Here is a 27,630-nt window from a genome sequence, read left to right as displayed (position 1 = left end):
ACTATCTGAGTGGGCATTAAGTTGTTCTGAAGGGTGGTATATACATTGAATGTTATTACTATTATTTTCATTTTTTCTTCCAGTTGGAAAAACACATTTCAGGGGCATGTGAAAAACAGTTGCTGCACTCCATAGGGAAGGGCAAAAAATTGCCCATTGATTTTTAAGGGCTGTGAATGGCACCCAAAACTATGTGAGCAGGCAGGGTGTCCCCTCCCTGGCAAACTGCTTCTTGGAAAACAGCTGTGTGACAAGTTCAACAGGCACAGCAGCTTTTCCCAGCCCTTGTATGTCAGAGATGGGTGGAGGATCTGCCTGTTGAATCTCTGTCTGTTTAAGGGTTGAACCAAAGAACAACATGAAGCAGCTCTTTACAAGTGAGAAGAACGCTCCTTTCAAGGAGCTAAGGGGCATTTATGTGCCTTCACATTTACATAATTTTGCACATAGCTGTTGTGTGGTGGAGGAAGATGCCATCAAGTCATAGCTGACTCAAGGCGACCCCTGCTGGTTGGCATGGTTTCCTACAAGATCTCCCATACAAATTCCTAACCAAGGCTGACTCTGCTTAGCCTCCGAGATCTGAGGAGCTCTCTCTGGCCCGGGCCACACAAGTCGTATTATCCTGTAGGGGACTTTGTTTCCTGCGATAGGCGGCAGCCACCTGAAGGGGGCGCCACAGGGCGGAAGCTGACCTGCCTCGCCCGCGCTTGAGCGCCCAGGTCGGGGCCTGCGCGGGCCGTGACGTCACGCGCGCACCCTTCCCGCTCCCCTTCCCCGCCCGCCATTTGAAGTTGGCGCCCAGCGGCCGCTCCCATGATGCCGCGCGCGGCCGCCTCTCCCGCTCCCCCCTCCCCCCGCACCAGCTCCGGCGGTCGGCGGCTGCCGGGCCGGCGCAGGCGCACTGCCTCCCGCGTCCGCCATTTTGTGTCCGCGGCGGCTGTGGGAAGCGATTAAACCGCGAGCTGGTGCTGGGCGCTGGCGGCGGCCGCTAGCGGCGGGGGCAGCGGCGGGGCAGCTCCGCAGGGCCCGGCCGGGGCGGGTCCCGGGGCAGCAGGGGCGGCCGGGAGGCGCCTCCGGGGCAGGTAAGCGGCGCGGGGGGTTTGCAGTCGCTTTCTCCGGCCTCTAGGTGTCACGATGGGGCTCGGGCTGGGACCCGCCGGCGGCGACCGGGAGCGGGGCTTTGTCTCCCTCTACCGTCCCCATCGCCCTCATGCCGGCCTGGCGCTGCCTCGCCGCGCAGCGCCGCTGAGGGGACCAGGCCGGGAGTACAGCCCAGGCCCGCCCGCCCGCCTCCCCCGCCGGGCCTGTCACAGCCGCCCAGGCCTCGCCGCCACAGCCAGCTTCCCCCGGCCGCCATTACGGGGCCGCGACGCCCAGCCGCCCCCGTTCCAAACCCCGCCGGGCTCGGCCCTTCGCCGGCCTCCCTCTCGCCCCCGCCTCCGCGTCCCCTCGCCAGCCTCACCCGCCGCGGCTGCTCCCCGCGCCCGCCTGCCTCCTCGGCCGCCGCCGCCTCCGTCCCCGGCTGGCTCGCCCGCCCGCTCCCGCCGGCCGCCGCCTCGCTGTGCGCGCTGCGGAGGGAGAGGCGCGGCGAGAGCGGCCGGATCGGGGGACTCGAGCTCCCTCTTGCAAGGCAGGCTGAGCTGCAGCGCCATGCAGCGCGGGCGAGCGCCAGGCGGGGACGCCCGAGCCCGCCTGGCTTGGAGGGGGCGAGGCGAGTTCGCGCTCCGGGATCCCCCCTTGCCTTCCTTCTCTGGGGAAACGTCTCCCCCCCCCCCAAGAGGATTAGGGCGGTGGCAGTGAGACTTTCTGCCCTGACTTTTAGCCTCGGCTCGCTTCTTTACCTTCTCCCCCCACCACCACCCCCAAAACACATACACCACTGCCCTTGACACGGATCTGCTGGTTTCCACGATGCCGTGAAGGAGCCCTTTCGGAGGCTAGCAGAATGGATTTCAGCCTAAGCTTGTGTGAGTCAGGGCTCACAATCTGGAAAAGCAATATTCAGGTCCACTGGCACCTTAGAGACCAACTGGAGTTCCAGTGGATGATCTTTCTAGAGTTAAAGCTTTGAAAGATCACACCCTGGAAATCTAGTTGGTTTTTAAGGTGGTACTGGGCCTGAATCTTACTTTTCTACTACAGACCTGAAACAACCCAGAAAGGATTTTTTTTCTTACTGAACTGCCCCTGTGAGACAAGAAGGCAAGGCGAGGGTTCTGTGCTCCTGAAGCAGAGAGATTTCCTTATTTTTGTTCAAGGTTTTATTTTTTGCTTTATTGAGGCGCATTGAGGATTCAGAGTCACTTTATGAACTCTTTGGAAATTGGCATGTTTGTTGGCGTTGCGCCTTCCTGTACAAAAAAGGAGCACCCTCAGAGACTAACAAAATGTATTGCAGCGTAAGCTTATGAGAGTCAGAGCTGACTTAGGGTACACAATCTGGAAACGCTTCAGGTCCAGTAGCACCTTAAAAGACCATCTAGATTTCCAGGGTATGATCTGAGAGTCAGAGCTTCAAAAAATCATACCGTGGAAATCTAGTTGGACTTTAAAGTGCTAACTGGATCCAAATCTTGCTGTTGTTCTGCAGACCAACATGGCTATCCAACTGAAACAACCTGGAAGAGATTTCTCTTGCTTAACTGTCCCTGTGTCACAACAGGCCATGAGGGGGAGGGATTTGCACTCCTGAAGGAGATTCCCCTTACTTTGTTTGCTGTGGCTTTATTTTTGCTTTATTGAGGTGCAGTTAGAGCTCAGAGTCGCTCTGAACTCCTTGAACATTGGCACGTTTGTTGGGTTTGCGCCTTGTACAAAAAAGGAGCACCTTCAGAGACTAATAACATGTATTTCGGTATAAACTTGTGTGAGTCAGAGATCCCCCTGGGCTACACAACCTGGAAAGGGCCCCCCCCCTGTTTAACTGTCCCTGTGTTATAGCATGCCAAGGGGAGGGGGCTACACTCCTAAAGGAGAGAGATCCCTCTAGGTTTTATTTTTGTTTTATTGAGATGTGATTAAGGCTCAGGGTCACTCTATGAACTCCTCTGAAATTGACAGGTTTGTTGAGTTTGCTTTTTTAAAAAGACATGTTTTGTTTTTGAAGATACTTAATATGTTGCCAGTTTCAGATTCTTCCTATTTCACAGTTTGAGTCTGAGCCCTTTAGAAGGCAGCATACATGTCTATTACCCATGCAGCTGCTGGAGACTAGGCTGAGAGAGGGAGAGTTGCCTCATGCCTGTTTAGGCTGATTAGTTACAACTAAACCCTTCCGTTCATAGATACCACTATACCATTGAGTTATTTTGTCCTGAGATGACAAAGTTCAGAAAAGTACCTCCCCCATCCCTCTTCTCTCTTTCTGATTTAAACTGTGACACCTGATTCCAAAGCTTCCTGTGCCCCCAGTATGGCTTACTAAAGTACACAGCTGCTGAGATCCCAAGCCTTTGCTGTTATGAACTCCACAGTGTGACATAATGAAGTGGTTCACAGAGGGTTTGTAAATGAAATCATGACACCGTGTTGGCACCAAGGGAGGGACCTCCATGGCTTAGTGGCAAAGGATAAGAGTGGCAAAGAGAAGGCCTTCGTTCAACCCCTAGGCATCTCTAGTTAATGGATTTCTGGTGTCAGGTGGTAGCAATGACCTTCTTCCTGAGACAGCAGAATGCTGCCAGTAAAACTTGACAGTACTAGCTGTTTATCGACAGCTAGATAAACCAGTGGTTTCTCTTAATATAAGGCAACTTCCTGTTGCACTAGCCCATAACAGATCTTGACATAGGGTGACAGTCCTACTATGTGCTAGTGCTTGTCTTTGCTGTTTTGCCCTCATTGCCAAAATGCTGTCTGTGTTGGGTAGAAACCACTGGGATTCTGTTTAACTATTGTGCTTTTAATGTTGTGGGGATCTTCTGAATATAGTCCTTAATGGCTGAGAATGCGGTCCAGTCAACTTCTCCTAACAGCATATATTAAAATTAAAACTTTTAAACATGTGGTTATTCTGTTTACTTTGTGACTCTCCACATATGACTCATCTCTAAATGGCCAACCACTTTGTGACATTGGGGGGGGGGGATTCTTTTGGTTAAGCTTTAATACTTTCATAAAAAATATTTCCTGCTATTGAAACAGGTGGGCAGCATGTGCTTCTTAAGTCTCTTGTCTACAGCATATGGTGAAGTGTACAATATGTTGCAAGGGAGAAAATGGATTTAGGCTCTGATGACATTGTGTTACAGACAATAGGCTTAAACCGGTAGAATTTACACCCGTTTAAACTGGTGGGACTTAAATGCATTACTGTGAGCTTTATTTTCAGTGCTGCTTAGCTGAGGCTAATTTTTTTGCCTGTATTATTAGTCTCATAGTCAGAATGTCTGACAGCCCAGTCTCATGCATGTTTGCTTATAAGTAAGTTCTGTTTAGTGAAGTGGGGCTCACTCCCAGTTAAGTATGCATAGGATTACAGCTTAGGGCATATTATGAATAGTTCAGACTTGCTGCCCATATTTGTGCCCTGCTTGTCTCTGAACAGTGCCAGCATCCTGCTGCTACTTGTCTTTTTGAACTCCACCTGTCTTTGACTTATATAGCCTCAAAGCTTCTTGATTTCTCCTACCTTGCTTATTATTTTGGCACATTCACCTCTGCTTTAGGTCAGATACTGATCTAGTTGCCTTCATCTTTCAAATAGTGGAATATGTCTGTTTATAAATTTGTACTCTTGCCGTACTTGTATTGGATTCTCTGTTAACAACCCTGCTAAGAACTGGATGTTCCCTTTCTGCTTCTGACAGAACTTTGTGTATTTTATCAAACACTAACAGAGGCTCAGCCAGAAGTAATAATTTGAGAATCTGCTCTGTAAATATGAAAACTAGCTTTAAGATAAGAGATTTGTTCCATTTAATATAATGACAACTTTTAGAGTGTAACTTGTAAGCATCTCAAGTCTGAGGAAATTAATTTCATCTGGGTGGGAAGATGCCTCTTCCCTAATGAACTGTTTCATATAATCTTAGATTGCCTGTGCCATCTGATGCAGTGCTAGTTTCAATGTGGTTGTGTTCAGATCGTGAGCATTTAAGAAAAGAATCCAAGTCCTCCTCTCACAGCAATAATTGCAGAAGGAAAAGTACTATGTGGAACCTGATATAGCAATACAGATTTTTTTAGAAGCCTCTTTTCCTTCTTAATTTTAAAACAAACATCTAGACTTCATAATTGGCTTCATGAAGCCCCACAGCATTCACTGGCATTATTCAAGAAGCAGAGGCTCCTGTATCCTGCTTCACTCAGACCCGTCGCTGATAACATCTAAGAACCAGAACGTGCCCACTGCATGCATACCCCTAGTCAGAGAAACTGTGTGGTATAGTGGGTACAGTGCTAGATCTGAATGTTCCTTCTCGGTCTTGAAGTTTGCTGGGGTGACCTTTGGCAAATCTTTGTAAAATAGCTGAGATCAAGAGTGATGATGGTAAAGCAAATCACTCCTTTGACCTCCTTGATGTAAGGTGCAATACAAATTTAACAGGTTATTTCCCCTTTGTTCATACCCGCCAGTTGTTATACTACTGCTTACAGAATTTGTTCAACATCTGCCCCAAAGCCTTCAGAATAAGGCATGCAAGTTTAAAGACAGTATAACTCATGTTATGTATTGTTAGCGTATTATTAGTGGTAATTATATGTATACATGCCCTGGCCTTAAACATTGGGATCATTGGGGGTTGTACAGTAAAGGAGAGTTCATCCATAGCGCATAGGCTGACTACCTGCATTTTTGTCTTCCACGTTTCCAAATTGCAGCATTATAGGGCGAGTTGGCAAATACCAGCATCTCATGTTCAGTTCCTCTTTGGCAGTTTATTTTTCTTCCCCTGAAGGAAAATGAGATGTGATTATGAATTTACAAAATTGAAAAGATATTCTAGGATAAGGTGAATTTACAGCCTAGGCCATCCCCCCCCCCCTCATCTTGCTGAGTGGACTGCATCAAAAGCACTTGCAGGTTAAGTTGTCTTATGCAAAATCATACCACTGGTCCATCTAGTCTTGTATTGTCTTCTCTCAAGTTATCTAGAATTGAAAAGCTTGTTCTTAATTTCTGGATTTCTTTGGGTGGCTTTTCCTGTAAGCACGGGGTACCCCAGGCTGAGTCCAGAAATAATCTTTGCATTGACTGGAAAATGGATTGAACTTCTGAGCCAGAGGAACTGCATTTGAGAGGCAGAGTAACATCCGAGGCGTTGATATCTCTCCCCCCACCCCTCTCTTAATCCAGAACATGGTTTCATAATGCTTCAAGAGCTGTTTTGTTGGGGGGGTGCCTCTTAGCCCCAGTGAAGTCGGTCACCTTGATGTTTTGTTTATTCCACCCTACAGGAAGCATTAGCATCAAAGGGCTGCTCGTAATGGCACCTGATGCCTCATACAGCTTCTGGCAGTTAGGGAACAAGAGACAAACAATGGCTTGCCTTTGGCCGCAGTTGACTCTGCTAATGCAAGATCTTTTTCTTTCTTTTTTTTTACAAAAGAAGCTCTGAGGAGGAGATCTGGGACTAGAGAAGGCACGGATGGAAGAGCTGTTGCTTGAAAGTGCTCTGGTACGCTCTGCTTTGTAGGAAGCAAAGGGCCACGCTGTTGAAAGTTTCTGATGTGTATTTAGGAGAGAGGTGCTTTTGGACATTTCAGATTACTCTGAAGTTTGCCTTGCCCCAAATTTGAACAGCAGGCTGGTGCTGATCACAGAGCAGGGCTTGGGAAATATTGCAAAATGTTATTAAGTACCCAAGATATTTTTTTCTGACCTGGTTTAAAATAACGAGGAGGTTGCTGTTCGATGACTGTGACATCAAGGCTGCATTCAGGAATCCCGCTGAACCAAGATTAGATAAAAATGTCAGTCAATAAACCAAGCTTGCAGTCGGGTGTGGTAATTAGAGTTAGTCTTAAGCCTCCATTCCTTCATTTCACTGCTCTTGGGGGGCTGGTGAGAAACCAGGTGTACATGTGAGTTCAGGCAATCTAGTTTTGTATCCATTTTTATTTAATGGAGTTAAATTGGCTGTATGGATGCAGTGAGACATCACTTTGGCATGTGTACTGCTTGTTGCTATTATTAGAATATTCCATTAAGAAAGGAAGGGACACCCTTGTGTCAGTAGCAACCTACTTTTTATTGAATCATGAGATCATCTAATAGACATGGCAGGACTGAGGGCCCTGTGCTTCCTGGCCTTGAGACGGCACACAAGCATGTGCAGGCACACACACTCCCCTTTCATTGAACGTCGGGGACACTTTTCTTTCTATAAAGTTTCTTCTCTCTCTGCTCCCAGTTAACCTGATGTTTCCCTGCTCTATGTAACTACTGAGTATAACTATTGAGTATAACAACTATCACCTTTACTTTCCATTGAACACAGTTCACACATACAACTGCAAGTAGCAATATGACACATGAATCATACCAAAATTGTCAGAAACCATGAATATTTTTATAGCAAGTTACTAAGTAGCTAAACAGGGAAATGTCTGCAGAGCATCTTGGAAGGAATCGATGTTGCCAGTTAGGCATGGTTTCTCCGTTATTTGAGGCTCCTGCCCTTAAAGTTGCCACTCATTAAAAGATGGCTGTGTCTCTTTTAAAAGCCAGGCTGAGAGAGGCTCTGTTCACTTACTGGTCTGGAGGGGACTGCATTCGAGATTCTTCTTCAGCTGTCTCCAGAGCAAAATGATTTTCTTGGAACCGTTCTAAAGTGGATTGGCAGAGGTCTTGAGGCATGAGTCTTAAAATTAATGTTGCTGAATAGTCCAAAGTAGCCTCAGAAAGGCCCTATTGGACCAAATTAGTCCAAAGTAGCCTCAGAAAGGCCCTATTGGACCAAATCAAGATATTGTGTGGTCCAGTATTCTGTTGCCAACAATAACCAGCCAGATCCCAGCCTAAAGCAAGGCATGGAGGCAGTAGTCCTTCCTCATTGCTATCCCCACATGCAGAGACATACCGACTCCAAACATCAATGTTTCCTTTAGCTTTGTGGTTAGTATACCTCAGCTAGAGGTAAACTGTTGTGCGGAAAGGGATTTGCTCTAACAAATAGCCTTAAACTTCATCATCAGGCCAGATAATTCTTGTTAGATGTAGCTCTTCTGGGGATATGTAGAGTATGTGTTGGAAAAGTATCTCCCACTGGCTCTTAAAATGTTCCTTCTTGCAATGCTGATTCCTTCCAACTTACATGAGTGAATTCATCTCTGTAGGCACAGCCTGTGCTGGTGGATGCCTTAAGTAATCTCTGAGAAAGACAAGTACTAACCTTTCTAGGCGATTGTGGCCTGCCTTGCACATTTTTCTGTTTAAAGAATGGGCTTGATGGTTTCAATGCTTTCTCCAACATCCACTTGCATCTGGCGCTTATTAGTAAAACCTTACTTGCTTTTTTTGCATGATTGTTTTTGGAACTACCAAGGCATGGTGGGGCGGTGTCATGATTTTGTACTGTGGTTCTTAAGGATTAGTGGCATGATGTACCTGGTATCTCATCAGAGCTAAACTGGAGGGTAACTTACAGGATCTTCCATTAAACTTGACTATTCAAGCCTAGAAAAATAAGCAGCACTGACTTGGCAGCCAATATTGGCATGCCTGTCTTCTTCCAAATGCAGGCTGGAACTAATTTGGGTGTCAGTGGTATTATAGCTAACTTCTAGGTCTAAGAAGAACTATTCTTTAGTTACTGTGACTGTGTACTCCAAACTATATGGCACTTTGTATTAGCTTTATAGACTTGTGTGTGGAGACTAGACCGCTGTATTGCAAAGTATCCAAGAAGACCCCCCCCCTCCCCCTCACTTAATGATACCTGGAGTCAGAGTCCTGTTAGAATGTCTCCTTAAGAAGCAAAGTCAGTCATTGCTTTTTAATAGGCCTGCCACCCAATTAAAGAAATCATGATTGCTGCATAAACAGTTCTGAAGAACATTGATTATGCACAGATTATTATGCACTTGTAGTGAGCATCCTCATAGAATAGACATTCCTCCCTCATTTAATTGTTTCCTGATTGATTATGGTCACTTTTTCAGGTATTGAAAATGTTCAGTCAAAATCTGCCCAATTGATCAACTAAACATTGCAGTCATGTATTTAAAGTTGGTGCCGAGCTGGTTGGCAAATGTTAAAAATTTACAGACTGGACTTGGTAAAGCATGACTATGGTGCAGCCCTCAGCAGAGTTACTTGAGTCTAAACCCATTGGTTTAGGATTGCACTGCAATTGTAACAGATTATAATTAGTGGTAATTACAGTCACAAGGTTAGAAAAATCTCAGCTGTCTTTGCCTAGGAATTTTGATTTTTTTCCCCCTTCCAAATCCAGGTTAAGTGTTAAGCCAAAATTGAAAAGTCCAAACAAGTACCTCCTATAATTGCTTACAATATAAAGAGAGGCAGCACAGAAGGAATAGGGAACTAAGAATTTGCAAGATGAATAATAATAAAGATAATACTCCCTGTAGAGAAGGGAAAAGGTGAGTAAACATTTCTTTTGTACATGATTTTAATATAAATATAATTTTTTGCTTCAAAGGAGATACGCTTTTTAGACTCAAACTTCTTTGGTTCCAAGTTACCCGTGCATAAATGCCAAGTTCCCTCCTTTTATCTCAGAACCACAGACTGTAAAACTGATCCACTGAAAATGCCTTCTACTTAACTGATGTTTACAGGAAGTGCTGTGGTGCTTGCTGAAGAGCAATATCTCATGCCCTTTCTATCATCAGTGCAGTTCCCTCTGTCAATGTGATGCATGCGATTGGACCCTGGGTGGGTCATAAGGTGCCTTGGAAGAGCATCAGGCTAACCAAGTATTTTGTCCCCTTGGAGTTTCTGGTCCTTGTGTCCTCTTCTCCTGCGTCAAACACGTTAGTGATAAAGCAGGGAATAAAACCCTTTTTTCACACATGCAGATACACTAGCTGACCTGGCCAGATATGACATGATTTATTGTGGAGGAAGATTTACACAAGAGGCAGAATTCCTGGCTCGCATTAGTAGATGTATCACTCTTACTGCTGACAAGCAAAAACCGGCCACCCACATTGCTGCCCATGTGATTTGCCTCTTGGGAGGAAGACAGAGGATCTCAAGACAGCGTCATGTTAAGCACATGCGTTTAGTCTCATTTGTTCTTTATTACCTAGGGATGTGGCTCTCTGTGGCATTGAGACTCAGGCCTGGTTTACACATGCAGGAGAATGAAGTGGACGAATGGACTGCAGACTGCAGGTCTGAATGCTCCTTCCCTTTAATTAAAAAACCCCTCCATTCAAATGGAAAACCAGCACAGAAGAAATTATCAGCTCCTTTTCTTTGCTGTTTTATTAATTTGCAGAGAGCTCTTTTTTTTTAAACATAAGCAGTATTTCAGTATGTCGTCCTCTTTTCAGATGGGAAATGGACTTTGGTCTGGTATCAGTGGAGCTTCTCTGCTAAAACCCTAGTGTCCCTTGGCTGTTACTGCAACTATTGGACAAGAGAAGCAATTTCTTCTCTGGTTCCAAATGCAATTTTGTTTATTTACATTTACATTATTTTTAGTCCTCCATTCCCACTGAGACTCAAGGCAGCTTAATACAATCAACAGCAGGGACATTCAGTAAACAGTGCATAGTGCATACAAATGCAAATTTGCAGAGATTTGAAAACAAGCAGAATTCGATTCAGGGCTGAAACAGAGCATAAGCAATTCTAAACTTGACATATTGAACAACACAGAAACTACCCAGTAGGATCATACTTACAGCAACTGACAGTACATAGCAGTTTAGTCTGTAGTCCATATCTCTTTGCCCGTACATCTCTCCGAAACCACTTCCTTAGAGCACAGCTTTTCTGTCTGAATAAAAAGCCCTCTTGAATAATTCAGTCGTGCATAGTTTGTGGAGAGCCATAAGAATGTGATCTTTCCTGAGAGCCTCCCGAGTGATCATTCATACACCAGGTGAAAATATCAATACCCCTTACTACCAGTCGTACAGCTGTGGAGCTCAGTTCTGGTCATTTGCTAGAACAAGCCTGATAACCTCTAGGACTCTTGTGAAAACCAATTGGCTGATGAGGTTAAACTGCTAGCCAGTTCAGCCTAGGCGTTGCAGGATCCTTGCTGAAGCTGAGCAGAGTTGGGTCTGGTCAGTGCCTAGATACAAGACCTTGTGTGAACTCGTATGTTGTCTTGAGTGGAAGAAGTGGTAGTTCTTAGAGTTTTGTGCAAAATGTTATATTCTGATGTGGTGGTGGAAAGTACTGTCAAGTCCCAGCCAACTTACAGTGACCCTATGGAGTTTTCAGAGCAAGAGACAAACAGAGGTGGGTTTGCCATTGCCTGCCTCCACAGTAACTCTAGACTTTGTTGGTGATCTCCCATCCAAATACTAACCAGAGCCAAACCTACTTAGCTTCCAAGATCTGATGAGATTGAGCTAGGCTGAGCCATCCAGGTCAGGGCTGTCATGACGTACTACATTGTTAAATTATTAGGGCTGGGCATTTTAAAAGATTTGGATAACTGATTGGTCAGATATTAACTCCGGTAGAACAACAAAACTGTCTTCATGAAATGACTAATCTGCCCGTTTGAGACAGAACCAAATTTGTTCAGTCTTATTGTGAAGCAGTGAAATTGTGAAACAGTAAAATTGTCTTTCTAAAAGAAAATTGTAATTATTATAACACAGGTAGTAGCCCAGGTGAGCCTGATCTCATCAGATCTCAGAAGCTAAGCAGGTTCAGCCTTGGTTAGTAATTGGATGGGAGACCTCCAGTGAAGACCAGGGTTGCAGAGGTAGGCAATGGCAAACCACCTCTGTTAGTCTCTTGCCATGAAAACCCCACCAGGGGTCACCATAAGTCAACTCTGACTTGAGGGCTCTCTCCACCACCACCAGTTCCCCCCATATCACTTCTGCATGGACTGGACTGGCCTCTGATGACTGCTTATATTCCTTTTCTGTATTTGCCTGCAGTTAGCAGATAAATTGTAAGAGAGGCAGTGCCACATATTGGTAAGGGTTGCCCATGACTGTTGTAGGGTCAGGGGTCCAGTGGCTTTCAGTTCTTTCTTGGCATATAAATGACACCCAGACTAAATTTAAAAAAATAAACTGCCATCCTACATAATAGCACTCCTGGACATTTTAACAATTATGTAGCCAGTCACTTGACAACATCTAACCAGTTAATAAGCTAGCATGGCAGCCTTGTAAACAATGCTGAGTCATTAGATTCTGAAAGCACACACAGCGTTGGAATCTCGCAGCTGTCTCAAGTTTCTTCTGTTTCATGCAAGTGAGAATTACTTTTTCAAGGATAGTTAAACATGAGGTTTGGGGAGGGGGAATCGAATGAGGCATTCCTTACACCTTGTCTCTCTATCCACATAAATTCTATTACTTTCAATTAGAATAGGATCTCTGTGATGAGCCATCACCTGTGAAAGAGCAGCATCCCTTATGTGTAGGCCTCCTGTAATTTACGCACGCCCTTGCTCTCTGAAGTCTTAGGGTGAGTTAACAGGTTCGAAGCAGCAGAGAAGTAAACCTCAGGAATATAAAATAAACTCTACTTTCTGTAGTAGCAGCCATCAGATGCTAGTCCAAAATAAAAGTTTTTGCACTCTCCTAGAATCTTTACAACCGTAAGATTCTAGGAGAGTGCAAAAACTTTTATTCAGCTGTAAGATGATGTTTGAAAAGCACTTAGTGTCTGGGAATGAGTAGAGGGGTATTTGAGTAGCATCTTCATTTGCATTTTGCTTTTGTGTGTGTGAGCTTCAAATTGAACATGCATGAATTCGGCATATACACAGTCCAACTATTGACCCATCTCATTCAGTAATATCTAGCACCTCTCTGGGTAGAGAAAGGTCTTTTCAATACTTGAGACCATTAAACTGGAGATACCCAGTGCAGAAGTTGAGGCCACCTATGTGCAAAATGCCATAGCTTCTCTTCTGGTGCTTGGATGTACTAGGTATGGTTAGTTCCATGGGGCAGACCTGTCAAAGGCTACCTCCTGACCACCTTTGTCAAGTAAAAATATCTCCAAGCAACCAGGCACACTTAAGCTTTTTGTTTTAAATTGGCAGAGTCACGAATCATTCCCTTTTTTATGCTGTCAGTGTACCACAGATCACTAATATGGGTAGTAACTTTTGTGGACTTCTTTGCCAGACTGCCATAGGAGATGCAGATAACCTTCCCACCTGCAAATAAGTTCCAGTGCGCAAATGCCTGTTCAGTTGTTTTGTTTTTAGCTGTTTGAATTTTGTTACCTATTTTGAGCCTGTGGGGGACAGAATGAGCTGTATGCTCACTTTTTTTAAAAAATTACTAATTTTACTTGGACCTTTTAATACACTCTGAGGTCTGCTTTGCCCTTTTTCTGTTAATAGTGAGCTGTCATTCATGTGTGGCATTTTCCTAGTCCTCGTGCTCTGTCTTTTCACCTTCCCCCTTTTGATTCTTGCGAAAGTCATATGGGCCAGTCCTGGCATGTGCACGTCATCTGTACTTGGGGACTTTATCGCTCTCTTGGAAACGTTGGAGACAATGGAAAATATTGCCCTGGTTCCATCACAGTGGCCTTGTGCTGAAAATAGAGTTCTTTTTGTCACTGCATTGGGGTGGTCAAATTGGCTTCTGTGCTGGTTTGCTATGTTTTATGTATGAGGATGGAAGGCGAATGAGAGGGGAGCTCTTTGGATTACTGCAGGGGGGGCACTGCTCTGAAGCAAGTACATCACACTAGTGTCCCCTGGTGGCCGGTTCATGAGATTGCAAGAGAACAGCCTGCTCTCCGGTCAACAGGGCTTGCTGTTGTTTTTTTTGAAAATCTCATACTCTTCACCCTTTCCAGACTCAGAACCAGACTTTAACCTCAGTCCAGAATGTGGGACCGTGTTTAAATGTTTTGTTATATGTCTTTCCTTTTCTCTTCTTGTTTTTCTTTCTCTCAGCCCCACTCCCCCACTCCTAATTTTCTTCTCCTCTTGCTATTTCTCTTCTCTCCAATGAAAGAAAATGGTGCTGCCACCACTGGTCACAGTCCAGCATTTGAAGGTTTTACTTAGTCATAGAGAAGAACAAAGATTCATAAAACAGTCTGCCTGTCTCTGCCAATATTCCTCTGTAATGAATGGGTGCAAGGGCAAATGGGTGCACGCTAAGAAGCATGCAATTAATGCAGAGCCCTCATGAGCCTAATAAACCCATCCTATTTGGGGTGTACAAGAACTGAATGTGAGCCTTAAACTTTCCCCTCTGCACACACAGGCACAAAACCTTAGCCACATGCATCGATCCTCTTTCAGGCAAGCAGATGCCCAAAATGTTCCCTGAAGGCAGAAAGTTTGAAAAACGTAAGAGTGGTGTCCATACTCAAGCCCTTGTAGAGAGTGTATGGGGTGAATGATGCACGCAATGTGAGGGGGCCACTAAAATCGACATTTTGCTCTGCTCGATCCACACTTCCTTTATTGGAAACGAGCATTATGCATGCCTGTCACCTGAGACTTCCCCGCAAGCCTGTTTTTGTGCTCCAGATCTTGCCTCAGAGCAATTTGCAGTTCATTCTCTTTCATGTTATGGAACCATATTAACTGCGTGTCAGGAAATGAAGGCATGGTTTTGCTTTAAAGTTCAGGGCTGTCTTTCAGCAAATGCAGCATGTCATATTTGTCTGATCAGATTGCCTAAGGTGTGAGAATCTGTCCCATCCATTCTTGTATGTTGTCAAGGCAGCTGTCTAAGCTGAGCTTTCTTTGTGGCTCTTTTGTTTTCCACCAGGAAGGTGACATGGAAGGAGAAGCAGTGGAAGCTATTGGTGAGGAGTCTGAAACGTTCATTAAAAGCAAAGAAAGGAAGACCTATCAAAGGCGCAGGGAAGGTGGGCAGGAAGAGGATGCTTGCCCAATGCCGCCCAACCAGGCAGATGGGACTGAAGTGGTGCAGGATGTCACCGGTGGCGTCCAGATGGTAATGATGGAACAGTTAGATCCAACGCTGCTTCAAATGAAAACAGAAGTAATGGAGGGCACCGTGCAACCAGACGCTGAGGCTGCCGTGGATGACACCCAAATAATAACCCTTCAGGTTGTCAACATGGAGGAGCAACCTATAAACCTTGGAGAACTACAGCTGGTCCAGGTGCCTGTCCCAGTGTCTGTACCGGTTGCTACCACTTCTGTGGAAGAACTTCAGGGGGCCTATGAAAACGAGGTCTCCAAAGGAGGCCTACAGGAGGGGGAGCCCATGATCTGCCACACCCTCCCGTTGCCAGAAGGCTTCCAAGTGGTAAAAGTTGGTGCAAACGGTGAAGTGGAGACACTGGAACAAGGTGAACTTCAACCACAGGAAGATCCTAATTGGCAAAAGGACCCGGACTATCAGCCCCCAGCCAAAAAGACAAAGAAAACCAAAAAGAGTAAACTACGTTACACTGAGGAGGGGAAAGACGTGGACGTATCTGTATATGATTTTGAAGAGGAACAGCAAGAGGGCTTGCTCTCAGAGGTCAATGCGGAGAAGGTGGTGGGCAACATGAAGCCCCCTAAGCCAACAAAAATTAAAAAGAAAGGTAAGTGATGCGTTTCTAAGAGCTATTATAGATCTAGAAGAAAGAGCCTCGGTAGTCCACACTCCGATACGTTTTAAAAAGTTGTTCTGCTATTTTTTTGATGCTACAGTTGGGGCCTGTAGAGGGTCAGAGCAGATTCTTCTCCAAGGGATCAGATGCTGCCATGCATGGAGAGTAAGCTAAAGGCTGAAGGCTTTTCAGAGCTTAAAGTCAGAGTGCCAGCTGTGGGGTCTGGAAGGTATTTTTCCTCCGGGTCATTCTGGCTGGGTGTCCTAGGTAGGGGAACCGCCTTCTCCTGTGAGCATGACTTACTCAGCCTGCTTGGTCCACTTGGATTAGTTCTACTAAAACTACTCTTGGCTCAGTTGGATGTGGTAGACTTTGCTGTCTTTGCTTAAATGGTTTTTAATATTGGGCGGGGGAGAGAGAGCAAGGACGGCTGTGCCTTGGAGTAGGGGTATCAGCGTTACTCCTGACCATATGCGCCTGTTTATGTGGACATGCCATTTAAAGCTGCTAAAAAGACTGACTTTTTGTACAGGAGTGAAGAAGACATTCCAGTGTGAACTGTGCAGTTATACTTGTCCACGCCGTTCTAATCTGGACCGCCACATGAAAAGCCACACTGATGAGAGGCCGCATAAGTGCCACCTCTGTGGTAGAGCCTTCCGGACGGTCACACTGCTGAGAAACCATCTCAACACTCACACAGGTACTATTCAGATAACATTGGTAACCCCTGAGCACATTTCTAAGTAGGTGCCTCCCTGCAGTAGGGGTTACACTTACATGCTCTCCTAATAATCGATTTTAAACCAGATATTGGAATTGGAACTGGGAAAGGAAAGTTGAGGTTGAGTAAAGAGGAAGAATTGAGGCCAAGAGGAGAGTCTGGATTTTTTTTTTCATTCATGAGAGTCTTTCTATGACCACAGTAGACACTCCAGCTAATTCTTGTGATTATTTTTGTCCATGAGAGCAAGAAACTTAGTTGTTAAAAACCTGCAAATCACCTGGATTCTTCATTGCTTCCTCCAATATGTGATAACAGCATATAACTTCTGATGTAATAGAAGCATAATGCAAATGAAGGGCCACACCGGAGCGGGGGGAGGTGTGGATATGCCCTCACCTTTCACAGACAGAGAGCTGTAGAAAACATGCATTTTAGAACCTTTGGCATGCTGACTTTTTAGTTTGCTTTTATCAAGAGAGAGGTTCTTGTTGCTTTTTCAGCTCTGATGGGGCGATGCCAGTCCCCTCCCAATGAAGCCTGCCTCTTTAGTCTGTTTCTAATGCCAGTTTCTGGGCTCTCACAGGTACTCGTCCTCACAAGTGCCCCGACTGCGACATGGCCTTTGTGACAAGCGGTGAGTTGGTTCGGCATCGCCGCTACAAACATACCCACGAGAAGCCATTCAAGTGTTCCATGTGTGACTACGCCAGTGTGGAGGTGCGTTTGAATCTCACTTTCTCACAGGACTGGCCTGAGTGTATTTAACTTTGTTTCTTATTATTTGTTTCTGGATCTTAATGAAATTTGTTGCGGGTGTCTAAATTAATTGATTCCCGCAAGTGGGTATCTTGTGACAGAAACATGTCAGTTACACCATGGAATTTCATTCATTGCTCTCTGTGGCTGCTCTCCTCCCTTGGGGACCGAAGATGCCGTCCAGTCCAAGCTGCCTGCTTTTCTGCTCAAACTGGCTGCCTGTTCTGAGGAGCAGGGGTCTTTATAACATAGTCCCCCCCCGCCCCACCCCAATCTAGCTTTCTATCTTCCCATTCATTTTTCTAATAAGCATCTAGCTGTCATTTCCTTCATTTGTTTTGCAAGAACTTATGGCGAGCATTTTAAAAATCAGATTATTTTTTTGCAGTGAAATTTCTTGTGGGAAGCCTAGAGCATGTTGTGTATGAGGAGGAGGCATCCAAAGAGACTGCTTTGTTGTAGCATCTGACTTTTTTCTGTGCACTGACACATACAATGGCTGTCTACACTTAGTATTATTAAGTTGTAAACATACTTATAAGCCGCTCAGAGATCAGGATGGAGGAAGAAAAATGCTTTTGTAGTTGAGTGAAATTGCTGCATTGATAGGATCTAAAGAACCATTCAGCTAGTGCTGAGTGCCGAAAGGGCTTTGGACAATGCTTCTCAAACTGTTCCCCCTCAGCCACAAATCAAACCTGGGGAAAAAGTTTAAGAACTTGGTTCTGGAAACATGTACAACACTGTTCAGTTACAAGTTTTGACATTTAATGCAGTATTTACCTTCCTCCCATGACTGTTTTTCATTTACATTAGAAATGCTGCTGGAAGTGTAGCCTTGTACAGAATTGCTCCAATATAGGCCATTGATGTCAATGGCCTTAGACTGGAGTAACTGTTCATAGAATTGCACTGTAAATAATGTATGATCTGAGTAGTAATATTCCAAGAAATACCTTTTTCTGAAGAGAATTTCTCACACATGGCTTTGTTTAATATGTGATGGAATATTCCTTTGCATTTCCTACAAGTAACATGTGGTGTGGTATTTGAGGGAGTGGAGGGGAGAAGATTTACTGTCCTGTCCCTGCCAAAAAAGTGACATAAACATTGCGCCTACCCGTGGTAGCTCTTGTGGTCTCACCAAGTGTTTTAATGCCTCAGCCGTTCCTACCTTCTGCCTGTCCCATCTTATAATAACAAAAAAGTACGGTGGGGAAATGTAGCTCAAGTTCTTTGTAGAAAGGAATGACTGGAAACTCCCCCGGTAGAACTGCCTTCGTTCTTGTGCCACTAACCCCATTTACATTCTTGCGTTTCAGGTCAGCAAGTTGAAACGTCACATTCGCTCGCACACAGGGGAGCGTCCATTCCAGTGCAGCTTGTGCAGCTATGCCAGCAGGGACACTTACAAACTGAAGCGGCACATGAGAACTCATTCCGGTACGGACTGTGCTCTGGGGGTGTCAGTGCAGAGACCTGTGCCTGCTGCAGCTTCGGCATGCTCTGGTCCTTTGGCACGTAAATGAGTCTGCTAAAAAAATAAAATAAAATCAGAAGATCAAGTGCCCATTTGAATGTTTCAGTGCCAGGTGGGATTCCTTACAGAAACCTTGCCAACCCTTTGCTCTTACACTTGGTCCTGTTCTTCCCAAACTCTTACAATGAGCGTAGTAACTTCTAGAGCTGCCCCAGAAATGGAAGCTGCCTGACAACAAATTCCAGTAGTTCTTTGCACATTTTTGCACATAGCAGAGCAGCCTTTGATCGTCGCTGCGTCTATCATGCAACACTTGGCAAGTTTTATTCTCTCTCGGTTCTGTTTATCCAAGTTAGTTGGCATTGAAGGGGGGGGGTGCTCCGAGAACTGCTCCATCCCATTGACTTGATTAGTTTTGATTAGTTTTCTGTCAACATCTCAGATTTACACTGTGTCCTTCTTTCTGACCCCATTAAGATCTATTTCATTCTGAATGACTCTTCTCTGGATATAACTGAGAAGGTGGCTATATTTTTGCAACATGCTATTAAGCTGTGCTCTGATTATAAAGAGCTATTCTGATAGTATATTTATTTAATTGTAACCCTAATGCAGTCTGCATGTCATGCGTCACTTTATGTATTCTTATGCCAATAAAGGACATTGATTGATTGATTGATTGACTCTCTGTCCTTAAAGGCGAGAAGCCCTATGAGTGTTACATTTGCCATGCTCGCTTCACCCAGAGTGGAACGATGAAGATGCACATCCTGCAGAAGCACACGGAGAATGTGGCCAAGTTCCACTGCCCTCACTGTGACACGGTCATTGCACGGAAAAGCGACCTGGGTGAGCACATTTCTGGCTTGCGGTTAAAGACGATTTTTTTGAAAGGCCCCTGCCTTTAGATGAACGAGTGGGGTGACATTTTAATGGCCCAGGGCACATTAAATCTGACAGCACTTGACAGAGGTCTAGCCTTGTAAGCTGCCTCAGTGGAAAACTTCTGGGAACCTTTTGAGTTCTTTGGAGGTAGAGCAGGTATGAGTGTCTCGTCCTTACCTTTATTTTGTATTGCCGTTTATAGTTCCTCCCTCCCAATTAATCAAAACAGCCGGAAGCCCTTTTTTAAACAGAAGCCTAAAATATAAGAAGCATTTCAAATACTGTGCTAGTTGTACAGATTTGTGGGTGCAGTAATGATTCACACTTTTTAAAATCCCAGCTTTATCTTGCAGGCTAATAAAATGCTGATGACAAAAGAACACATGTAGAATATTTGAAATCTCAAATACCATCAACTAGAATGTTTATTTTAGCTTAACACAGCTGGTATTTGCTTGCTCAGCTGAACTTCACTATAGTCTCTGAAGCATGTGTGGGCAATTTCCATATTCCACAGGCTAGGCCGATCGTTAGATGTGGTTTATTTCTCTTACTAGGTGTCCACTTGCGGAAGCAGCATTCCTATATCGAGCAGGGCAAGAAGTGTCGTTACTGCGATGCTGTGTTCCATGAGCGATATGCACTCATCCAGCACCAGAAATCCCACAAGAACGAGAAGCGCTTCAAGTGTGACCAGTGCGATTATGCGTGTCGACAGGTGAGGCTGTGTGAACATTTCAGAGCATGATCCTTAGTCTGGCCAGGTATGTCGGAAATTCTCCTGGCCTGTTCTAAAGAACTGAATAGGACTGCATGCCCTGAGCTAATGACTCAGGCTGCTGTTACCACTGATACATTTCTTGGTTCCTTCTAGGAACGGCACATGATCATGCACAAGCGAACTCACACTGGAGAAAAGCCTTATGCCTGTAGCCATTGTGACAAAACCTTCCGTCAGAAGCAGCTGCTTGACATGCACTTCAAGCGCTACCACGACCCGAACTTTGTCCCAGCTGCCTTTGTCTGCACCAAGTGTGGCAAAACGTTCACGCGCCGTGTAAGTGGTCAGGCTGCAATCCAAGTGGGGCTGTTGTATGGAGCAGTAAGCGGGAAAAATGACTGCAACCAGAGCATCAGGCACATTGCTCCACCCAAATGTGCATTTTTGCTTGAAGAGATACGGGGCTGGGAAAATTCAGCTCCAAAAGCCATTTTTGCTGGATTGAAATTATTTCTTTGAGAATTGAAAGGGTTGGGAGCGGTCAAGGCTTAAATGCACGCCTGCTGCCCAGTATTCTCTCTGTTTCCGCTCTCAGTTTCAGCCTCTAGAAGAATTTTCAGAAGTAGAAGGGGGACATGAGACAGATTTATAAAATTAGGTATGTGAAGGGAGAGTGGATACAGAGAACTTTTCTTCCTTTTCCAAAACAGTACAACTCAATAGCACCCAGTGAAGTTGATGAGCAGTAGATTCAGGATGTACAGAAGGAAGTACTACATATACAATGTGTAATAAAATGTGGAATTCACTACCAGTGGACATAGTGATGCTGCAGACATAGATGGCTTTAAAAGGGGGTTAGATAAATTCATGGAGGGATAGGTCCATCAATGGCTATCAGCCCTGGTGACTAAAGGGAACCTCCGCATTCAGAGGCAGTAAACCTAAATACCAATGCCAGGAGGCAGCATCGGGGAAGACAGAGGCCTTGGTCCCTATATCATGTTTGTTGGCCCTCCCTCCAGGGCTGCTCACTGTGTGTGACAGGATACTGGGTTAGATGGACCACTGATCTGATCCAGCAAGGCTCGTCATATGTTGTTAAGATACGTTCTTTTGTTGGACATCAGAACTTCTGTGCTTCACATTGCAACCAGGAAGAGGGCCACAAGATGCTGTTAATGAAATGGTAAAATCAGAGCGTGCTAGAGATGTGTTCCAAAGTTTGCCCTGGTTTGCCTGTGTATTCCAAAGTTTGCCATAGTGTTATCTAAGTGAAACTTGAAAAGACACTGTATTATATTCAAGATTTCCAGTTATATAGAATCTGTTTTCTCTGTGCTTGGCTATCTGACGTTGATCCCCAGAAAACATTTCAGAAGAAGTCAGGCTTTGTATCGCGTCGTTCCTGGGGTGTATACCCTCTGCACATGTGGCAAGTGCACTTTGCTCAACATCACAGCAAGCCTCTTTGTTGGGACTTGGCATCTGCATTGGCAATAATACTGTGGCTCTTTTTGAGGGATGAAATCTGCGGGTTCTGACATCCTCTGATGCTTGCCTTCCTTTATTTGGTTAGAACACCATGGCCCGACACGCAGATAACTGCACAGGCCCTGATGGGGTAGAAGGAGAGAATGGAGGAGAACCCAAGAAGGGGAAGCGTGGGCGAAAGAGAAAGATGCGCTCCAAGAAAGAGGACTCTTCCGACAGTGGTAAGGACAGAGCTGTCTCCAGAAGGGCCTCGCTTATAGCTTACATTACTGCACACATTCTTGAGCTTAGACGCACATAACTATTTGGCCTTCCTTGCCAGCGGCCAGCCCTCTGTGAGTGTCATCGCTTTCTTCCCAGTCTCCAAGATATTTGGCTCCAAAGAATCTTTCCATTGGACCTGCTGTTAGGCATATTGCAGCACGCCAGAATGTTAGGTGCGGCTCCAGAAGGGGTTATTTTTAAAAAGAAAGCAGTCAGGTCAGTGCCAGAGTGCCGTGGTTGGGTTCCCCTTTTGGGCACAGTGTTACCTGCTGCAGTGCATCTTGAACTGGCATCTTTGAGCCTCTCTCAGGGCTATCTGGACAATGGAGCCTTCTCAGTCTTCTAGGAATGGCGTTGAGGACCTTCAGTCAGGCCTTCTGAGTTGCAGCATTTTAGAGTTAGTTGCCCTCTGAATCATGACTCTCCTTGCAACATACTTTCCTGTACCTGGCCTGCATGTTACTTAAGCTTGCTTTTTAAGTGTGGCTGAAATGATTTCTGGTGTATTGTTTTGCGGACAGAAACCTCCGTGGGGGATGCATAGCTTGGTGCCCATTTTGAGAGGGTGCTGTCTGGCATGGAGGGACGCTGGTGAAGAAAGAGGGCAGGGCTTGGGGATCCACACAAAAACTTTCAGTCAGTGCGAAGGTCAGTGAGTTGCTAAAGGTTGAGAACCACTGACCTCCACTGTGTACCTGTTGCTTAGATTTATGCAGGAGAGTGACTAGTGAGGCTTCACGTGAACTAGTGATGGCAAGGAGAATCTGCAAGATGAGGAGAGTTAGTGCCCTAACCAAAATGCTCGTTTGTGTGTATCTGTAACACTTGATTGTTTTGAGGCTGGGCTGTGGCTGGTGGATAGGAGTGGCAAGGACCACAGACAGAATGCACCAGGAACTTGTTGAAATTAGGGCTGATTGTGAGGATATGGTGGACCACATGCTGGAAGCAGTGGCATTCACAGGGAAGCCATTAATGTGAGTGCATTATGCGTATCCCACAGGCTTCAGCCACTTCCTAACATAAAGCAGTGCGGTATTCACCATCACATACGTGCCAGTTGTTTCCTTGCTCTCCCTGCCCCCCCCCCCATTCCATTGGAAGATATGCTGAAGACATGGAAGAAAGCTTTGTTATTGTGGGATTCTTAAATGGGTGGGGTCTCTTCCTCCACTGTAGAGACACCCCCCCCCCCCAAAGTTCTGGGTTTAATTCATTCCTGATTAAACTCAAGATGGTGATCCTGCTTCAGGGAAACTTCCACACTGTTCTCCTTTTGTTATTGACTCTGATACTTGCCCTGATACATTTTTTGTCACTTTCTAATCTTGAAGAAGAAAATGCAGAGCCAGAGTTGGATGATAATGAAGAGGAGGAAGAGACGGCAGTTGAAATAGAGGCTGAGCCAGAAGTAGAACCTGTGGCTCCAGCACCACCGCCAGCAAAGAAAAGAAGAGGAAGGCCGCCCGGTAAAGCCAACCAACCAAAACAGCCCCAGCGTAAGTTCTGGGTTGTGGGAAAGTGGAAAAGGCTGCCAGAAAGTTACACGCTTTATTAGGAGACAAGAGGGAAGTAGACAGAGAAGTGGAGGCAGGAAGGATGGGTGGAAGAGTAGTGTGATCTGGAGATCATGGCAGAAGGGTAGGTCTACTAAGCAAGGTAAAAACTTTATCCTGGAAGACTGGAGTCATCAACATTTGCTACCTGCATGCTTTGAAATAGATTTTAATTCTTCTCAAAGCCACTCCTCACTCCAGCACATTCCGAGCTCATCATGGGAGCGAATGTTTTTCACATTCACTTGAGGTTTTGGGAATCTACCAGACTTCAGGCATCACAAGCAAATTGAATTTTGTGATGGGCACAAACCTGGTTAATTGTCAGGCACGTACAACTCCTGGAGTTGTGACATAATTGAGGACTGTGATCTTCAAGTAAACTGAATTTGTTACCACTTTTGAATGTGCGCACTCAATTTAAGGCACCCACATTCAGATGTTACACTTAATTGAAAGTCGTTGCAGACTATAGTTGCCGATCTTACCGCATTGGGGAAGGACAGAAATTCTGGTGTGATACGATGTCTGAACTGAACTTGCGTGAAATTTTACACACATGGAATCAGATGGCTCATTCTTTCATTCTGATATTTTAGTGACCTCATGGCGGATATTCACAAGCATCCTGATGCTTTTGGCGCTTAGCGCTTACTCAGGTTGTAAGCCAGCTCACATTTGGGAGTCTTCGAAGCTTCTGACAAGTGTTGACATGCATGGTCAGGAGACCAGTGACGCAGTAGCTTTTAACCATGCATTGGCAGAGAACCTTTTCTCTCAGGGGGTGACAGTCGGTTGTGTGGATTTGCCCTTAGGCCACCAGCCCACAAATCCCTTCGGCTCTCAAATGCAAGTTAAGCAAGTGTGATTAATTCACGCCAGGAGACATTTCTTCTGGAGGCATTTCAGGGGCAGGGCTCAGCTGTACAGAAGTTCAGTCTTGTGCACACAGTTCTCTCCACCACCTCCAGTCGTATCGCCATATTGCAGATAGAGAGAAGTTGAGGGTGTGTCTCCCTGGAGGTTGCTGTCTGGTGACTTCATGATAAAGAGGCCAGATTTGAGCTGCCACCATCCTGATTCAGAGCTCAGTCTCCTAAAGTTGTGGCATTTATACACAGCCCCGACTATGGTTTTATGGAAATAAGCATTGACGTATACGTAAACTCTCTCTGTCTCTCTCTCTCTGGAGAGTTGCACTGACGTCTCCCTCTTCCCCTTCACTAGCAACAGCAATCATTCAGGTGGAAGACCAGAACACTGGTGCAATTGAAAACATTTTAGTGGAAGTCAAGAAGGAGCCCGAAGCAGAGACTGTAGCCGCTACAGCAGGAGCACAGCCAGTTGCGGTGGAAGCGCCCAATGGAGACCTCACCCCAGAGATGATTCTCAGCATGATGGACCGGTGATGGAGGAAGGCTTGTGCTTGGACTGAACTGGCCTGGGCTCTTTCGAAGCAGCTCAATCCTTTTTGTTATTTTTGTTCTGTTTATTTTTTTCTTTTTACTTTTTTTTTTTTGGCTTTGGGAAATGCATCGTTTTTAGACCATTTTACCAAACAACCCGGGAAACAAAACTTCAGATGATGTTAAAAAGTGATTATTATTTTTTTTGCCTAGAACTCTTGTTTAATGTTAGCATAACATGATCATGGAACATGGGGCGGGGCTTTTTTTAGTCCCCGTGGGTCTCCTATGAGTTGCTCAATCCAGTTAGATCCAAACTGCATTGTAGTGACAGGCCACGGACAGCCTCTGTGCCCGGACGTGGAAAGATGGAAGCACTGACTCATCGAATCCATGCAAACTGCTCTGGATCCACACGTGCGTTCCTCGAAGCCCTCTGGCCGCGTTTTTGCTCTCTAGAGGTTTTTAATTGTAAATGCAGACTCAGGCGGGTTGTGAAACTTTTTATTGCGTTTCGGTTTTGCTTCCCTACCCCCTCTCCTCCCGACCCTCCACTGACTGGTTCTGCCCCAGCACCATGGGTTCGGCATGCTCCACCTCTCGTCTCTCCTCTCGGATGCTTTGCTTTCTGCAGGGCATCACTGTAATGATTAAGCTTGTAAATAACTTTTTTTACATTTTAATCTTTTTTCCATTTAATTAAGAGGTTTTTGGAGGGAGGGGGGGAAATGCAGTTTAAACACACCAACCAATCCTATCATTTTAAAACAATTGTGAATGGAATTATGCAGGAAGGAATTGGTAACAGATTGAATATTGGAACCTATCACGTTTAATGGAAGACCAGGACCCAGGTTTTGGTTGTAAGGTGGTGGAAATCCAGACCCCAACTTCGTTTCTAAGCACATGGACTTAGAAGTGGAACTTGTCACTTAAAACTACCTTTTTTGAGTTTCAGATTTCCACAGATCCCATTTTCTTTGCTCCGTTTTATGTTTATGAGTTCTGTGTTGAAAGCTGAGATGGTGATTTGTAATGGGGCCTCCCAGCCCCTGAAACCTAGGCCAGAAAATTTTACTAGGTCAGTAATGATAAGATTTGGGGGTCTTTAATTATAAGAGAGAGAGAAAGAGAAGAATAATGTGAAATACAAATGATGCCTGTATATGAACCGTCACATGTTTAAAAAATATGTAAGCTTTTTATAGAGCCTCAGTCTTGCTGATTTCAAAAAGAATTTTCTTCTATGTATCGCTTTTAAAAGAGCTATCAGGTTAGCTATCCGACTCTAGGTTGATGCATTTTTGTACTTAGCTGTACTGTGTGATATTTTTCATTATTTTAGGAAACCAACATGAGATAAAAATGTTATAAAAATACATAATGGGGTTTGGACTCTGGGAAGGAGAATATACTGCTGTACAGCTAATAAATAATAATGAATTAACCTGTGTGCCTGCTTTCTCGGAACCACGAGCAGGTTGTGTGAACCATAAGGGGGGAAAACACTGCCTCTTCTTTATTGATGGCAGTATACAGGAAGACGATACAGATTTGGCTTCTTTGCTTTTGCTGGGAAGATGTTCCTGTTAAGAGAGAATAGCTTAGTGATGCAGCACAGCTTTATATACTACTAGTGTGATAGTCTATTGAGAGTCTTTTTGGACTGCACCTGTAGTTAATGGCGCCAGTAGGGTGACTTTCTCCATGTTGCCATGTCTGCATCTCTCCCACAAAGTATGTGTTGGATTTGCCTGCAGGTGAGTGCCACACAGGAGATGTTCCCTTCCTGACACTATACATGCCAAAGTCAGAACCACAACTGGGTGCATACTGGTTTTTTCTGCAGCCCTTAGGCTGTTCTTTTTCTACTTCAAAGCTAACTATTTCATCTGTTTACTTCATTCTTTATGTACAAAACTTCAAAAGAAGCTGGAGATCTTGAACGTCATCTGGTCACCTCCAAACCCTCCTCTGCTGACATTGGAAGCAGACAGACTTGTGCGCAAATCATCCTGATGGTGCGCTTATCACTTTCCACAGCTTAAAATTCCTTTTCCTCCTCCCTCTCTTTGGAGAGCTGCACAGATGGGGTGGAGGACACGTGTTTGACAGCCAGTTTTGTTTTCCCAGTGGTATTCAGCCCTTATATGTTGTCCCTGGACAACGTATTTCTTTCTGTCTTGCCTTTCCATGATTTATTCTTAGCATTTTTCTGAAGTTAACAGACCATTCCTGAGTTCTGTACACTTTATGTGAGGGGGAGGGCATACCTGTATTTAAAGAATTGGTGGGGCTGGCAGAAAAACGGGGAAAGGTCTTAGAGAACAAGGCGCTGTTGTAAGGGAAGTGGCTAGCTTTGCTGCCCTTTATGTTTCATGAATGCTTTCCCTAATTGCTTGAATGTTTACATGTGTTGTCCTGCTGACATCTTAGTACAGTGTATCATTGTAGGCCAGTTTAACCATCAGGAGATGTTTCTGGGCCGTGACAATTCAGACTGGGTAGAGGGGTGAATTTTTTTTCCAGAGCTTTCCTAGCCAAATGCAAGAAACATAGGCTTGCATATAAAATTTCAAGGAGCAAGGTTCTATGTAGTGGTGTTTCTGACATACTAATAACAGCAGAAAATTATGTTCAAAAGGGAATAAAGGTCTGTTTTGTCTCCCTGAGGCTT

The 27,630-nt window shown here is 45.0% G+C and overlaps 1 protein-coding gene across 3 annotated transcripts; it reads left to right on the top strand.

The window, feature by feature from the left end:
• The first annotated feature begins 1,014 nt into the window (after positions 1–1,014).
• Positions 1,015–26,400, top strand: CTCF (CCCTC-binding factor). 3 transcript variants are annotated; one of them, XM_055000637.1, is made up of 11 exons: positions 1,015–1,085; positions 14,866–15,655; positions 16,197–16,367; positions 16,975–17,108; positions 18,470–18,590; positions 19,327–19,476; positions 20,070–20,230; positions 20,387–20,569; positions 21,813–21,948; positions 23,326–23,490; positions 24,775–26,400. In XM_055000637.1, exons 2-11 carry the CDS (start codon positions 14,875–14,877, stop codon positions 24,954–24,956), a joined length of 2,184 nt encoding a protein of 727 aa, XP_054856612.1. In that variant the 5' UTR covers positions 1,015–1,085; positions 14,866–14,874; the 3' UTR covers positions 24,957–26,400. The 3 variants fall into 3 exon arrangements, with proteins under 3 accessions (XP_054856612.1, XP_054856610.1, XP_054856611.1); XM_055000635.1 differs by lacking the exon at positions 1,015–1,085 and adding an exon at positions 6,555–6,623; XM_055000636.1 differs by lacking the exon at positions 1,015–1,085 and adding an exon at positions 10,223–10,309.
• Positions 26,401–27,630: the final 1,230 nt, after the last annotated feature.

This window comes from Eublepharis macularius, chromosome 16, assembly GCF_028583425.1.
Source record: "Eublepharis macularius isolate TG4126 chromosome 16, MPM_Emac_v1.0, whole genome shotgun sequence".
Lineage (NCBI taxonomy): Eukaryota > Metazoa > Chordata > Lepidosauria > Squamata > Eublepharidae > Eublepharis > Eublepharis macularius.
Note: the sequence above shows the minus strand (reverse complement) of the source record. Positions and strands in the feature narration are given on the sequence as shown.